This window comes from Vitis riparia, chromosome 12 (genome assembly GCF_004353265.1).
Source record: "Vitis riparia cultivar Riparia Gloire de Montpellier isolate 1030 chromosome 12, EGFV_Vit.rip_1.0, whole genome shotgun sequence".
Taxonomy (NCBI): domain Eukaryota; kingdom Viridiplantae; phylum Streptophyta; class Magnoliopsida; order Vitales; family Vitaceae; genus Vitis; species Vitis riparia.
Genome location: NC_048442.1, coordinates 8,076,585 through 8,093,780, shown reverse-complemented (window position 1 = coordinate 8,093,780; position 17,196 = coordinate 8,076,585). Strand labels below are relative to the sequence as shown.

The 17,196-nt window shown below is 32.6% G+C and overlaps 2 protein-coding genes across 2 annotated transcripts; both read right to left on the bottom strand.

The window, feature by feature from the left end:
• Positions 1-1,548: 1,548 nt before the first annotated feature.
• LOC117927300 (NDR1/HIN1-like protein 13) lies at positions 1,549-4,851 on the bottom strand. The gene is made up of 2 exons (XM_034846775.1): positions 4,067-4,851; positions 1,549-2,129 (listed from the first exon to the last, which is right to left on the bottom strand). Exons 1-2 carry the CDS (start codon positions 4,709-4,711, stop codon positions 2,043-2,045), a joined length of 732 nt encoding a protein of 243 aa, XP_034702666.1. The 5' UTR covers positions 4,712-4,851; the 3' UTR covers positions 1,549-2,042.
• A 3,273-nt stretch (positions 4,852-8,124) lies between these two features.
• On the bottom strand, positions 8,125-16,584 carry LOC117926993 (pinin). The gene is made up of 10 exons (XM_034846344.1): positions 16,475-16,584; positions 16,272-16,382; positions 16,112-16,177; positions 15,244-15,426; positions 14,970-15,083; positions 10,215-10,286; positions 9,706-9,789; positions 9,483-9,583; positions 9,063-9,147; positions 8,125-8,776 (listed from the first exon to the last, which is right to left on the bottom strand). Exons 1-10 carry the CDS (start codon positions 16,550-16,552, stop codon positions 8,390-8,392), a joined length of 1,281 nt encoding a protein of 426 aa, XP_034702235.1. The 5' UTR covers positions 16,553-16,584; the 3' UTR covers positions 8,125-8,389.
• Between the last annotated feature and the right edge of the window lie 612 nt (positions 16,585-17,196).

Genomic DNA, 17,196 nt, shown 5'->3' with positions numbered 1-17,196 from the left:
CTCAAGTTAAGAAGCTATCAAAAAATCTACCTCGTAATATTTTGTTTTTATCTTAAACTAAAGTTAATGCCAATAAAACATTAGATATTTTGCATAAACTTCAATTTGATTGTCATAACTTCATTAATCCAATAGGATTTTCAAGAAGATTATGGTTTTGTTGGAATTCTGCTCTTATTTAATGGATATTATTTTAAAAAATTATAAGATGTTTCATTGCATAGTTTATTTATCTAATTTTAATATCAACTATTTTACAACATTCTTATATGCATATTCTTGTAGCTTCAAACAAAAAGAGATTTGGATACTTTAGTTATTATCAAAAATTCTATTATTAGGCCTTGGGGTATTTTTGAAGATTTTTAATAAAAAAATTTTACCCCTTGGATAAAATTGGGGGACATAACCTTTTTAATGAAATTTTTAGAAAACCTTTTTTAAAAAAATAATATGAATAATATAAGTATTAAGTTTTATGTAACATTCTTAAGAGGTATTTAATAAAATTTAATACTTATTATTTAATAAATTAAGTTAATTTTAAGTTAAATTATACTTAAATTACGAACTTAAAACTTATTATTTAAATATTAAGATTGTTTGATAAAATTAACTTAAATTATATTTCAAATCATCAAATTAACATATTTATCTTCATAAATTATAATTAAGGTAAAGGGGGTTGAGTAACAATAGAGGTTGTACAGTAGCAAAAGAAATTATGAATGCAATTAAGTCAAACAAGAATAACAAATGTAAAATAAAGATGTGAATTTAAGAATAAGTTAATTGTTTTTACTTATTACTTAAAATTGTGTTTTACTTTAAATCATACCATTCAATTATTTTGTCAAACATATTTAATTTATTTAGTGACTTAAATTAAATTATTAAGTCACTTTAAGTTATTAAGTTAATTTATCAAACATCTAGTTAATTTTATTATAAACTTATAATTTCAGGGTATCGAAGAATCTATTTGATATGATGGTATCAATAGGTCCATCCAAGCAATACCTTCATGAAACCTACTCCTTAGATGAGATGAACCATGTGTTTGTTGTAGAGGGTATGTCCAAGATTTTGTCCATGCTTCTCCTCTCCATATTCCAACTACTATATTCCAATAATCCTTAAGGTTATGTTTAGTTCCCGAAAAATATTAAGGAAAAAAAAATACAAAAGAAAATAATTTTTTCATATTTAGTTGTCCTATGAAAAACATAAAAAAAAAAAATCAAATATAATTAAAACTAATTAAAAATTTATATATTTTTAAATTATTTAATCTTTATATTGATGAGTTAAAATAAATAAAATGAGTTTGAAGTAACAAAAAAATAATTTATCAACTTTTAATCTATTTTTTATTTTCCTTCTATTTTTCCTTTGTATTTTTTTCCCTTGCATTTTCCCAAAAATTTTATGGGAACCAAATATAGCTTTAAATGATATAAGAAGCTATTAAATTAGGTGAATAATACAAAATCCCAAAAAGAAATCAGTGGTTAGTTGCTTCAACAAAAATAAAAATTAAAAAAAAAATTAAAAAAAATGCCAGGAAGATCATTGATTCTAAAGATGGCACAATGTATTGTTTGAAGCATGAGCATGACATTAAGGAAGAAGAAATAATGGTGAGACGAACATGTACACCACATCCTAATCTTTTTATCTTCCCAAAGAGATTAGTTAATGGGGCTTATGATAATAATAACATACATGGCTCTCACACTTTACAGCTGGTTAGAACTTACAACCAATAGAAAATTTCCAAAATCGTGGAAAGTCAAATTCCTATATATAGACCCCCATTTCTCCCCTTTCCAATTTTCTCTTTTACTTTTCACAAATGCTACTCAAGAGGGCTTTTTCCCCCACCTACCGGCTTTTTCCTATCCTTTCCTTTCCTTTCCTTTCCTTTCCTTAATATGGTAGCTCACATCAGATCCTCTTTGCCCATTTTTTCTTCTCTCATCTGTCTGTTTGGATAGAGAGAAAAATGATTGGAAGGCAGAAACTTCAGCTTCATGCTGTGCTCAAACGCTCAGTCCATCAAATCCGCACTGCTTGTATGTTAGAGACTGCTTCCTTGGACTTATCACTATTGCACAGTCTACAGACACCTGCCACCACCACCATACATTCTCAAAATCACTCATTTCAACTACACTTCTCCATGAATAAATATAAATACAGACCCATTTATAGCAAACTCTAATTTTTTATTTTTTTTGAAAAAATAATTCCAATTTTGAGTACCCAGAAAGAAAAAACCCTAAATTGCTTTGAAGCAAGCAGAAAAGAAAACCATTTTTCTGTGTACTTAAGTGCAGAGAAGTACATGACTATACCAAAAATTTGAAGTCATAGTGAGGTACAGAAAAAAGGAGAAGATGATTTTGTAATTATACCTTTTATGGTTTTCTAGACATGAAAAGATGAGCCATAAAGAAATTGAAAAGAGGGGGGCCTCAGCCATGGCCATTGCTGCCATTGCCAGCAATAACAATGAGAAAAGTCCAATTCCTTTGATATTTGGTCCTAATTTCACACACAGTTCACTGGGCCACACCCCATTGAAATTCACACTTCCCCCACTGGGTATTGGAATTCAAAAGCCCACGAGAAAAAAGTGATCAAACCCAATCCCCAATTAAGTGGATTCTTTGAAGAAAAAGCCCTCCAATTCTTTTTAAATTAAAAATTAGTATATTTTGATCAAAAGGTCAAAATAAACCTCATTTTTTTAATATAAAATATAATTTTTTTAAGCAAAAAAACCTTCATTTAAATCTTTTTACTAAAACATCAAGAATATTTATGAGAAATGGAAACCCACCAAGTAGCTCGATTGGTAAGGACAAACACTACAAAGTGTAATCCCAATAAGTGACAAAATCTTAGGTTCGAGTCTTAATTGTTGTAGGATGATCGGCACCTCGAGATTTAAATCCCCATGAAAAGTTTTAAAGGTTTGGCTATGAAAGGCTCGAGGTTTGAGTCCCATGAGAGTCCTAAAGACTTGATAGGTTTGGTCATAAAAGAATCCTTGAATATTCTTATGAAATATTACTCTTAAAAATCTAATCAACACATGGTGGGAAGTGGCTAATGATTATTACATAGATGTAAGCACATTTTTTAAAATAAAATAAAATACAAAAATTATAAAAGAGGGTAGTATGGTCTTTCTCTCAAATATAAAAGTAACAACTTTTTCTACCAGAAAAGAATAGCAATATTTTATAAATAATAAAAAATAAATAAATAAATGTAGGACAAGAGAAAAGAAGAGAAGGAAGTGTGTGCAAAGAATAGAAAAAGAGTGAATGGGAGAAGATCCTTAGCCCTTAAGGAAGAACATGGTGAAATAAAGTATGAATTTTCCGACTTTTATCCTCCACTTTAAATCTGTAAAGTGGGTAATCCTACCAAAGCATATCCAAACAAAAACCCAAAGCTACACCACTCAAAAAAATTCCACTCATATTTATGAAAATAAATGCCATTCCATTGTGTGGATTCCCAATTTGACCAAGCCAAATTATTCCCACCTTTGTTGCACACCCCCAAGTTCTTATCACTAAATTTACTTACCAAAGCCAATTATTTATTTATTTATTTATTTATTTATTTTTATTAATATTATTATTTTGGGTCAGCAACACTCACTCAGGAATATCACACACAGTAAATTAAAATTAAAAGAGAGAAAAAACAAACAAAACAAGAATAACAACTAACAAGGGACCACTACCCCCATTCAAATGACCCTAATCCGGACAGTGCACGTTAGCACAGTCAGCAATTATGAGGTGCATTTTAGCAGAAAAGGAGCGGGGAAAAACAAAAGGACAGACGGTAGTGGGTTTCTCAGAGGCGGAGCGGTCCACATCGGCCACCTCTCCCACCCCCGCCGGCGTGAGAGAATTTCGGCCTTTTTCGGATAAACAGCCGAAATTCTCCGTGTGACAAAATGCCGGGGGGGAAAAGCCAAAATTCTGAAAAGTTAAGACAGAAAATCTTGTAAAAGAAGAATCTAGCAGAGAAAATGGCTGACCTGGACACCGGGAGAAGTGAAGTCTAAGACTCGGATCTTGGCACCGACCTCGCCCAGAATCCTGAGCTCGACGCGGTCGTTGAGGGAGGCGTCTTTGATGAGGTCTGCGGCGTCGGCCTGGAGGAGGTTGGCGCGGTCGACGGCCACGGTGGTCTCCACCTGACGGACGCTGTGCGCCGGCTGGTAGAACCCCGGGACCACCCCTTTTCCGAGTGGGATCCCTCGATACATCACCGTAAACCTGGACTCGCCGTACTTAATTCCCACCTTGTTGGGATTGACGGCAGTGAAGAGCATCTTGATGTTGAGGGAGAGGGAGGCGGAAGTGGGGGTGGGGGGGCTACCGGCGACGGTGGAGGAGGGGTTGGCGGTGATGCCCATGTACTGCACGCCCACCTGCTGGAGATCAAATTGGGGCTTCTTGGGCTTAACAGCGAGGACGATGATGAGGACGACGGCCAGGACGAGGAGAGCGAGGAAGGAGAAGAGGAGGAAGAGGCAACAGCAACAGCCTTTGAAGGATGCCGAGGAGGGCGAATAGGACGGCGATTGGTAGTGGCTTTGGTGGTGACTGTGAGGGTGGTGGTGGTGGTTTGGGGGAGGGCGTAGGTTGTGTTCTCCGTTCACGTTAGCCCTGGACGTCATATTTTATCTAACGTGCTCCTTCCTTGGCCTTCCTATCTTCTCCTCTCCTTCTCTCTCTTCCCCTCTCTCCTTGGTGTCTTCTGTTTTCTTGCTTTTCAAGGGAAGCTGAGAGAGTGAAGTAAGAGAGAGTGTGCGTTTGCTTGACAAATACATAAAATATGTGGATATTTACAAGGGAAAAAGCAAAATGAAAAGTAAAAGTAGAAAAAATGTTGTGTGTTTACCTTTTTAACGTTCATTCTTTTCCTCCATTATTTTTAATAATTGGGATTCCATACACATAGGGAACTTCTTCCAACTACGGCCAAACAATCCCTAAAGGCATTGATCTTACACACATTTGAAACAACACTAATAAGAGAGGAATATATTATGAAATGACTATAATGATTTTTCTTCCTTTTTCTCATTCTTCTTATAACACGTTGTACACCATTTTTACGATAAGTATTTTTAATAAAAGTATTTTCTTTAAAAATATTTTTAAGAGAATTATTTATTAAATATTTCTTTAAAAAGCACTATAAATGATTTTTCAACACATTTTTTAAAATTTTAAAAATGTTTTCTAAAATTTGTCAAATATTGATACACAACCAACAATGCTTTTTCTAGCTAATTTCCTCTAAACAAACGACTAATGTACCTACGATAAGGTATGTTCAAATCGTTTTTCTAGACACACCCCTTTGAAACTTAAATTAGTTTTTAGAAGAGACAGACAATAACTTTTTTATAGAGTTTTTTCCATACTTGAATGTGATGTTTGATAGTTTTTATTACTATAGAGTTGTAAAGTTTAATGTGTTTTTTAATACTTTAAATGTCAATAATTGGTTTTAAGAATAACGACTTTTGCGCTTGAAATCAAGCATTTATACTCATGATTACTTCTGACATAACGATTCAGTATATTTATCACTTGCATAATGAATATAGGCGATGCCCAAACAACACTTTGCATGTCTAATATATGGATGAGAGAGAAGCTCACATCTAAACGAATGCAAGGACCCGCACCAAACACATAATTTTTTTCAAAAACACTTTTTAAATTAAAAACGCTTTCTAAAATCACAATTAAACAAACTCTTATTATTTCTTTATATATATATATATATATATTGATGGAAATGGTAACCTAGAAATGTGTTGATATTGTAGTTGAGTGTTAGTTTGTTGTATAAAGGATCTTCATCTAAACTTATAAATGTCTCATTGTGTAGATGGTCCTTCCACCAAATTTGTAAATTTTAGAAGCAACCACCAATATACAGCTCTTAATTACTTCCCATATACCATTTTAAAGAAGTGCTCATTATTCTTGTCATTTCTTCCATGTTTTATAAAATTAAATGCATGTGTAAAAAATTCTTTAAAATAAATAAGATTGTTTCATCATGTTTTTGCAAACTTGTTTTAATTTTTTTTTTTAAATTTAAAAATAAAAAATAATTGTTTCCATTATTTTCTAAAAATAATGATGTTTTGTAAATTGTTTTTAAAAGCATCTTTTTTACAAAATAAAAAATTCATTTGAATAAATAAATTTCAATTATTTTAAAATTAATTTTTTATTTTAATTTTGTATAAGAATCAGTGAATTCTATTCATATTCATATCAATTCAATTCAATTCAAGTCTTATTAAAAAAAAAAAAGCAGGTTTAAAATTAAAAATCAATAGTTTTTTTATATAAATACAAATATTTAAAAAAATAAAATTATATTTTGTTATTAAAAAGTTACACCATTTTAATAAATAATAAATATATATATAAATATAAAAACAAACCTAAATTCATTAACATATTGAATGAATCAAGCCATCCTTAATTTGGAATTTGTTTTCCTTGCTAGAAAATTCATAAAAATGTAATAAATTATATGAGAAAAGATATAAAATTATCATTGACCAATTTTGATGTGAGTTTAAGTCATAGCATGTGAATCAATTATGATGTGTACTTTTGCTCCATGTGGTCTTACAAAAATTGAAAATTTTAGATTGGCATTCATATCAACCAATCAATCATCTAAGATTTTCACACAAACATCTTTTTGGCTTTATTATTTCTAATCAAATCCATTGTGCCCCCTAAATAATACAAGCATTCAGCCTATTAAATTTTTAGTTTTGTAACTCAATTGAAGTTTGATAGATTGAGCAACTTACCCATTCACCATTGTCTTCAACTAAGTTTCACTTATTTCTTATCTTAAATGCAAAACTTCATCTATCCTTTTTTTTTTTTTTTTACCCCTAGTTTCTTCAATTTTCTTAGCAGCCAAACAATAAACAACAAATCGAATCAAAAACCCATGAACAACATCAGACAAGGGAGGAGAAAGAAACAGCCTTTAGAGTGAGGAAAATAATTCTTCTTTCAACTTTAACAAATCTATAAGAAACCAAACCCAAAACAGTTTTCAAGCCCTTTGGGAACTATTTTTAAAAACAGTTTTCTGTCAAACCAATCAAGCCATATTTGAGAACTGTTTTTAAGAACAAATTTATGTTTTCTAAAACAAGAAAAAAAAATTAGAAAACATGTTTCGTAACCAAAAAATTATTTTTTTATTATTAGAAAACAGAAAACATAGTGTTTTTAGATAATATTTTTTTAGTTATTTTTATTTGTTTTTTATGAGTTATTTTAAAAAATAATTATAAAAACATATATATAATACTTTAAAATAAAATTGTGAATATAAAAATTATTTTTAAAACATATTTAAAAATATTAAAAACAAATTAAAAACATTTTAGGTTTCAAATAAACTTTTGTTCTATAAAACATCATAAAATAATTTTTAAAAATTGTTATTAAAAACTATTTTAAAAAATAATTTCTAAACAAAGTCTCAATGTTTATTTAAGAATTATTTTCGAAAATAGTTTTCTATTCTCAAGAACAGTTTGACAATAAAAAAAAACTGTTTTTTATTCTTAAGATAAAAAAATAAGGTATTTTCAATAACATCTTTTAATTATTTTTTTTATTTTTTATTTTAAAAAATAATTATACAAATATATAAAATGATTAAAAATAAAATACTAAATATAAAAAAAATTAAAACATATTTAAAAATATTAAAAATAGGTTAAAAAGGTTTTTGTTTTACAAACATTGGAAAACAGTTTTTAAAAACTCTTCTCAAAAATTGTTTTTGAAAAAACAATTACCAAACAACCCTAAGACCCTTCCACAACCAAAACAAATAAAAAGGTAGCTGAACCCATTGATTCCCACACAAGAGAGAATTGCACAAGTTCTAATTTTATCATCTACCAGTTTATTTTGTCTTCTAATTTCTCTTAGCTTTAAATTCCAGGAACTGCACAATGTTTCTAATGCATTCAGATTTTCAATAGCAGCTACAAAAACATAAGGCATGACAACAATCTAAAACTTACTGTAAAAAGATGATCATAATTTATATGCAAAAGATGATCATAATTTAGCATTCCTACATACTCCACAGAACATCAGCAATATAGTAAAATCAGCAATACAAATAAGAAAAAAGGTTCATAAAGAAAAACCCATGAACATATGTAACATCTAAAGAACAATAAAAGATGAACCAAATAGAACAAGAAAAAATTGCCTGTTAAGAGGCAATTCTAGACCTAGTAAGAAACATGGTAGAATGCTGAATGGGATGGTTTCCAGCACTACTCATCACCTGTATCATGATGTGGGCTGGCATTACCTGCTTCGAGTTTTGTTGTTTCTTCCACCCTCCTGTTGTTTTCATCAACATCAAGCACATCGTCCATCATGTCGTCCTCCCCAACATTAATGTCTTCCACATCTTCCTCATCTTCGTTGTTTCCGCCAGGGATTTTTCTTGTTTTTGGGCCATGCTCAAGCCTATGGGTTTCCAATTCTTGGTCCATTGTTTCCTGTAAATTCTGCATATCATTGTTTGCTTTCCTTGCTTTCCTCATATTTTGCCACCTCTCTAACTCCTTTTCAACATTGGCAATATATTGCTCCTCAATATGTTTCTGATATTCAGACAGTTCCTCTCTCCGAGCAGTCTTCCATTCTAGAAATACCTGATATGCAAATTTGTGAGTATAAATTGACAAAGATAAAATTCAAGTCCATCTATAAGTGATAATACAACTTCAGAAATACCAACTCCTGCACCAGTCATTTCTCTGCTCCAATTTCCTTTCTTATTATGACTTATGTTATTAATACATTAGTAAGTCGGGAATTTCTCAGGATTCAGCCTCTTGAGCAGAATTAGGAGAGGAATCCAGCCTTAATGTCTACCCATCTTTCTAGAAGTGCCTCACAATAAGACCCAAATTAGTGGGAAAAGAGGCTCAAACTCACCTGTTCCCTCTGCTGCTCAACCACAGTTGCATCTTCTTCCAATGGTTTGCTGAATGAGTAATATATTGGAGGCTCTGCTTTGGTCCTGGAAGAAACACATCCACAACCAATCAATGATAAGTAAAGAAGTATCAAGAAAAAACTTTGTTGTTCTACCTAAGATCCTGCAAAGAAGCAGGAAATGGTCACAGTTGCTTCAACACTATGCACATGAACAGAAACTTATCTTCGTCTCAATAAAATTGTGAATATGGACACTTTTGGACCAAAATTAAAAATAACCTACACAGGCAAAGAAGCACATGTTAAGAGCCATTGCAGAAATAAACACAGCTTAACCATCAAAGAGGGTACAAGACAAAAAGGTTGATGGGAGAAATGAAATGCCAGAACAAGGAAATAAATAGTCAAAGAATGTGCCTTAGATAATTGCAAAGCCTTTTTTGGTGCTCACTCCACCGAAGAAACAGCAATTCCAACTTCTTTTCTTCTGCCTTGGCAGCAACACGAGCTCTGAGAGTCTGATAGAAAAAAGGCAGTGATGAAACAAGTTAAGAAGCCATTGTCTATTTTCTACACAAAAAAGGGATTCAATTTAAAGCTTCACCATAGAGTTGCACACTATAATTAAATAAACACAAACCAGATCTCGTCTCCGATTTTCTGCAATTTGTTCACGCTCTTGTTGCCTCAGCTTTTCACTTTCTTCACGTGCTCTTTGCTCAGCCTAAAAAAGTCAGACATTAGTTGCCAAATAAATTCATCATGAAACTCAAAATATTACATCAAGGTCTTTAAATGTCACATGAAGATGCTTTTTTATTACCACATCTGTGGCATGAAATACAAGAGCTATGATCAAATCTCCCTAAATAAATTCGCTTTCAATGTCTAAAACTCATGAAATTTAATGTCTAATCTTTCCAATTTCAAGTCCAACATTTTAATGTTTTAAGTTTCAAAAATTAAAACCATAGGCATATTGAATTAACTGGCAAATGATATTATTACCCTTTGCTTGGCAACATGGATTATAACAATTCTTGTAAATCCTGATTCCTTGAATTTAATTAGAAAAGATCAGATGCAATGATACAAGCTTTGTGGTTAGACAATGATACAAGCTTCATGGTAAGTCCAACAAGTACTTACTCTCTGTAAAGAATTTGACCGACGCATGAATGCCTCAGTTCCTGAAAGTTTCATGTCTTCCTTTCTGAATTTCTGGAGAAGTTTCACATGAAGTACAAAGAACAAGCAACAATAGAGTTAAGAACACAAATATCGTATTAATAAGAATCTGAAGAAAAATTTGCTTATGAAAAACACACTTCGGTTAATGAAATAAAATTGGGACATATTCTTGAATGGAACTTCAGAAAAGTTTTGACTTTCAACAATTATTCCTCTAAAATGTAGGAAATAATAAATACAAAAATTGTGGGCTAAAGCCATTATTACTTGTATATAAAATTTTCTAGTGACATGTTAGTTACATTTAAAAGTAGATATTGCTTAGAATCCTCACACTGGAGGAGATTTTTCTACTTAGAGTGCTTGGGAAGTTATCCATGTCACATGCGTAAGATGCTGTCGAATGATTTGGTTCTGGAAAAATATAGAGTGCCTAGGCACTCTTTTGTACAATGGTTGCTACTGAATAAAGGTTGGATACACATGATACATTGGTTGTGGAAGATCTCTTCCACCATTCAAAATTTATTCTTTGATAAAACTCCACTGAGAATTTTTGCTTAACCGTTTATTCATTACATCTATGGGCATCTTAAGGGATGCAGAATTAATAGACATGCTCTCCCATGGACTTTTGAGATTGATGGGATGGTTCACAACTACAAGGGTGATTTTATTTATTTATTTTTTCCTTTTTTGGATAGGAAAAAGAACAATTCGTTAAAAATGCCAATAAAAAGGGGCCAGAACCCAAGTACAAAAGAAGTATACATAAGTCAGAAAGGGGCAAGGATGAAAAAAAGGAAACACACTACTGTGACCCCACCCAATCCAACAAATCATACACGAATGAGCATTCCACTCCCAAAAAAATCCAGACCAATGAAAGAAGGTTTAAATAAAAGAATCCTTTAACAACTGAATTGACTTCTCTACACCTCCAAAAGGTCTCCAGTTTCTATTTTGCCAAATAATCTAGAACAAACATAATGGGGCCAACCTCCAATTTTTTTGCGCTTTTCCCCTAAAAAACCCCATGCCATCTGAGCAAGGCATCTTTCAACATATAAGGTAAGACCTATAACACAATAAAGAGCAAGAATAATAGGTCCCAAAAACTATGAGCTGCATCACAATAATTCTCATTAGGACTAGGAACTTTATCCGCATCCAAACTAACCTGTGCTCCATAAATCTCCCATTTAGGAAAAGGCACCTCCAAACCCAAAGAATCAATCAATTTGCTCCAGAAAAGGCTTCCAATCACCAGAGTCAAAGAGGAGTTTCAAGAAATTCAATACACCATCCTTGATATCTGCATTTTTAGTGAGTCAAACACCATCACCTTCAATCTTTCCATAAGGTTTCTTCTCCAATGAACATTCACTATCCTATGAAAGAACTTCATATTTCTATCTGCTCATTGAGACATAACTCCTAGACTTTTGTTTCCAATAAATTTCCTCCAAATCAGCCCAATAGTTAAAGGCACCTACAACTAATGTTCATACCTCATCTCTTTTGGAGAAAGAGCCACTTCCCCCCTCCTGATCCCAATTCAATTTGATCAAGGGTGATGATGTAATTAAGTCAGAAAATATGCTTTTGTGGCAATGGTCAATCATAAAAGGAACAATAGGATCTTGGAACCTATGAAAGAACATATTTCTATTTGCTTATTAAGACATAACTCCTAGACTTTTGTTTCTAAGAAATTCCTCCGAATCAGCCCAATGGTTAAAGGCATCTACAACTAATGTTCATACCTCCATCTCTTTTGGAGAAAGAGCCACTTTCCCCCTTCCTCCTGATCCCAATTCAATTTGATCAAGGGTGATTATGTAATTAAGTCAGAAAATCTGCTTTTGTGGCATTGGTTGATCATAAAAGGAACAACAGGATCTTGAAACCTATGAAAGAACTTCATATTTCTATCTGCTTATTGAGACATAACTCCTACACTTTTCTTTCCAACAAATTTCCTCCAAATCAGCCCAATGGTTAAAGGCGTGTACAACTAATGTTCATACCTCCACCTCTTTTGGAGAAAGAGCCCTTTCCCCCTCCTGATCCTAATTCAATTTGATCAAGGGTGATTATGTAATTAAGTCGGAAAAAAAAAATTATGTAAGTCAGAAAATCTGCTTTTGTGGCAATGGTTGATCATCAAAGGAACAATAGGATCTTGGAACAGTGGGATCTTTTGAAACTGTGTCCTCCCATTGGAAATAGTGGTGGATAAATTTAGGGGATATAAGACTTTGGTTTATCACAGAGAAGTGGATAGAGGACATTCCAATCTATTTAAAGAAAAGAATGAAGATTCAACATAAATTGGAAACCCCCACCCCATAACCTGGTTTTTGGCAATGAATAAGATGGATTAGTTACGGATGCTTGGGGGTGCCATCAATGACTAAAAGCTATGTTGCGCATATATGCTTGGCTACTCTTGATATTGTTTCAACACAACTTAAAGGCTATAAAGAATGTATTGGAGGTAACAAATAGAAGTGCTTAAGCAGAATATACATGGTATGGTTTCTATAAGTGCTAGCAATATTCCAAAGAAGGTGAGGCTCCTCAGAGAATTGGGGAGTTTAAAGAAAATTTTCATTTTTGGGATAAGCTGATGACTTTAATTCGTAGCAATATATACATATGCAGAGAAAAGCAAACTTAATTGCAAACTTCATGGCTAGTTTGGGTCATTGATGGATGAGAAATTAAAAGCAATAGTGGAATTCCATGCAAAATTGAACCAATGCTCATATTTGAGGCAAAAATTTGTAGAAAAATAAATGAGATTACAAAAAGAGATTACAAACTTCATCATTATTTCAAGTCACTATTTGATGAGAAATTCAAAGCAATAGTTGTGTACTTGGGTTGCAACCCCTTTTTTTGGTTACACAACTTCTAATATTATCCTGCTCATCCATTTGCCAATCAAAAAAAGAAATTATAACAATAGTGACATTCCAGGAAAAATGAAAAACAAAGTTTATGTGGGAGGCCAAAGGTTGCCCATTCTTCATACACGCACACACACATGATCGCAAACCTCATGGCTAGTTTAGGTCCATGGATAGATGAGAAATTTATAAAAATAGTGAAATTCTAGGCAAATTGAGCCAAATGCTTTTATGTGAGGCAAAAGGTTGTACAGTCTACACACACACAAGCATGTATGTGCACATATGTGTGTATTTGTGTATGTGGCACCACAGCAACATCATATAATCTCCAAAAATAAGTTGGAGAGGCTGTTACACTGGTTAAGAAATTTGGAGTCAAGAGATTGACATAGAGTGTGAAAGAAGTAAAAGGTTTTTAACTAGAGATTTTAGCCTACTGATCTATTCAAAATTTGAAATAAAAATCTTTGAATTTTCAAATGAAAAATTCAACCATTATTTTTAAATCTCTTTCAATCTGAATTGAAATAGACAAAAAGTTTTCAGCTAGAGATTTTAGTATACTGGTTCAATTCAAATTTTGAAATGAAATTTTAACCATTGATTTTTAAACTTTGTCATTCTGAATTGAAATAGAGGACTATAATTGGTATTGTAGTATGATTTAGATTTTGAGAAATGGGAATGACAAAATGAGGTGTTTGCTTTACATTCACTGTATCAATACATCTATTGCTCTTAAACATGGCTTATGAAACTTGGTTTATGAAGTTTCTTTATTCTATGAATGCTAAAAGACTCAGTTTTCTTAGAGCATTCATTGGCACAGGGAATCTTGAATAGATACCTGATTAAATTTGAAGTAAAACATGCATTTAATAGCATCAACCTAATTAGGCTGTTGCTACAAGCAACAAGAAAGAGTAAACCTTGTGTCAAGACATCTCAAACAGCATAGATTGTTGGACGATATTCACACTAGTAGGCTCTCTAATATGATAAGTAATAATTACTAAAGTAGTTTGGAAAGATTTTTTTTTTTTTGATAGGCAAAGCAGAAATATATTAGAAAATGGCACCTTGAGGTAAACCCAAAAGCATACAGGGAGTATACAAAAGGCACCTTAAGGCACAAACAAAAGAAGAGAAGATACAAAACCATCCCTCATCTAGCGCCTAGCCAATCAAAAAAACTAAGTAAAGTAAGAGGACCTTCATTTACAACCGACTTAGTCCACAACCAAAGATTACAAACAAAAGAATTCTTCAACCTATGAATCGAAAAATCCTCATTATCAAAGGCAATCCTATTTCTTTCCACCCAAAAAAGGCACAAAGGGGCTGCCTTCCACACCTTTCTATGCTTCTTGCCCAAGATAAAGCCCCGCCATCCAATAAGGGTATCTCTAACCGAAAACGGGAGAACTACTATTAAAAGGAGAAACAAACAGCCATGCTCATTCTATTCTCATTTGCATCTTAGCTTCTGGATGCCAGGACATGCCAGCCTAAAACTGTCTTTTAGTTTGTTCATGATAGGTATTATCAAATAGCACTTAACTGCCTTTCTTCCTGCCAAACCTAGGTATAATGATGCCAATTTCTAGACAAAAAACTCCACTCATAGATATGAATGATTTAGATGATGACATAAGAAAATGCATAAACATAAAATTTAAAATAATTTATTTAATGAGGGTAGTAGATATTAGTTCCACAATGAGGTGAACTAAGAAATTAATATCCCTAACTTGACAACTAACCAAAAGCAGATAAAGTAATTATAGATACATACCTCTAATGTCCCTATAAGTTGACCCAACATTCTTTTGTTCCTATTAACCAAGCTCGGGTCGTCGTTCTTTGGCAAAACCCTTGGAACATGCTCTGTCACTGGAGCTTCAAAATCCTAAAAACATAATGAAATAATAATAATTTAAGTAATAGTACTAAAGACAATAATGAAGAATAGGAGCAATAAAAAAACTAGGTTTCTATTCCCAAACCAAAATCTGCATTAAATATGTAATAAATAAACATAAATAAGATGGCAAGTCTTCCAGTTTTACCATCTTGGCTGCTCTTTGATTGCCTTCTTTCCTCGACCAACCAGTTTGCCGAAAATTGGATGGTTTTCTATCACTCTGATTAACAGCAGTTGGAATGTCTCCAGCAGGGTCTTCCATAATTGAATTATCTTTCTCAATGTCTTTTGCTGCTTCAACATCCTCAGTGATCTCGCCATCCTCCACCTTCATTTCCAAATCAAGAAAAGTGTAAGTTCTAGTTGGCTTCTATGAATAGGTGGGAAAAGAAAATAAATCAATGGTGTTTGGTTGCTAAGAAGGAACAAAACATAAAGGAATTGAAAATCTGAATCTTATCCTAGATATATCATGTTTCCATGATTGTAAGAAAAGTTTCCTCAATCAAACCTAGTGGCGATGATTCAGCCCAGTGAAGTCTTGTTTATTTTGGAAATCTACAGAACATAACTTATAAAGGCTCCAACCGAAGAAAAACATAACTTTGGTTGCGAAGAGATTTTTCTGGAGTAATGATGGGTGGATTGCAAATTGAAGTCATAAGGGAAAAATCTCTTTTGCTCCATTGCGACAAACGGAGCCAGAAATCAACAATTTTATTTCTTTTCTCATCTTTGTCTGATGTTTGCAGAGAAAAGTGATGGTAAATGCTTGTTTCAAGGTTTGGAACCCGAGAAAACATACAGCTCCCATCATTCAGCTCCAAGGATACTAAACCTTTCAGATTGTGGAAAACCCACAAAAAAAAAAAGGTGAAAAATACAGAAAGACAAGATCTGGAATTCAATTTTCTCATCCTTCTCTCGATTTCCTCATCAAACAAACAAATTCTCCCAACAGAAACCCCAAAAAAAGAAAGAAAAAAAAAAGAAAGAAAAGAAGAAGAATTTACCTTAACAATCGCGGACGATAGCCGCCTTTTAGGAGGCGGCTGATCCTCAGGGTCAGTCCTATCCGCCTGAAACCAAAAAAAGAAAAACCCAACCTGAGAAACTCAAATTTGAACCAAAAACACATATAAGATTTGAACTTTGGGAGGAGATAAGAATTACTGGTCGAACGAAGCCCCGATTGCGAGCTCCGTTGGCGCCGAAATTGCGAGGACTACCGGCCGCCAAGCCTCCACGGCGTAGCCCTCTTGGGTCTCTAAGCCTCTCCGTAATCTACAAATTGTATATGTACACAAAGATATACGCATGAATAGAGAGAGTTATTGATGAGAGAGAATAGAAGAGGAAGAGACAAGGATGTGGACCTCCCATTGTTGGCGATGGAGCTCTTCGATCTCCTTGCGAAGCTCTTCTTCAGTCTTGTCCACTGCGGCGCTGCCCATCTGCTCTTCCCTCGCTAAACCCTTGCAAGGGGTTGGGGGCTTTTTATTTATGTATTTCCCTTCCCTGGGCTCAAATCAGAAATTTGATGAAATAAATGGACGTTTTTGAAAACTCCGGGTAGGTTTTACCGGTGGATTTTGAGTCTTTTGGATATGTCCCAAAACCCCTTTGAGAAATTGAAAATTCATATAAACACATTAGACATTATGAAATTAAATAAAAATATCAAAAATAAAATAATATTTTTAAAACATGATTTACTTTCTTCAATTTTCTCATTAATTAAATGAAAATTATTTTTTTTTCTAAAAAGATTTCCAAACAAATAAAGCAATTATTATGATATCACTACCCTTCAAGAAATATGATGGTGCAAAAAATATTAAATAAAAATAAAATAAAAACAATTGAATATATATATATATATATATATATATATATATATATATATATATATATATATATATATATATATATATATATATATATATTCAATAAATCAATTAAAAGATAAAAAATAAAAAATAAAATAAAAGAAGTCTAAAGGGTATTTGACTAAAGAGCTAACCATTTGAAAAATGGAAAAAAAAAAAAATTGATGGGTCTCATTTTTTTTAATTAATATTGTAGAATCATTTATTTC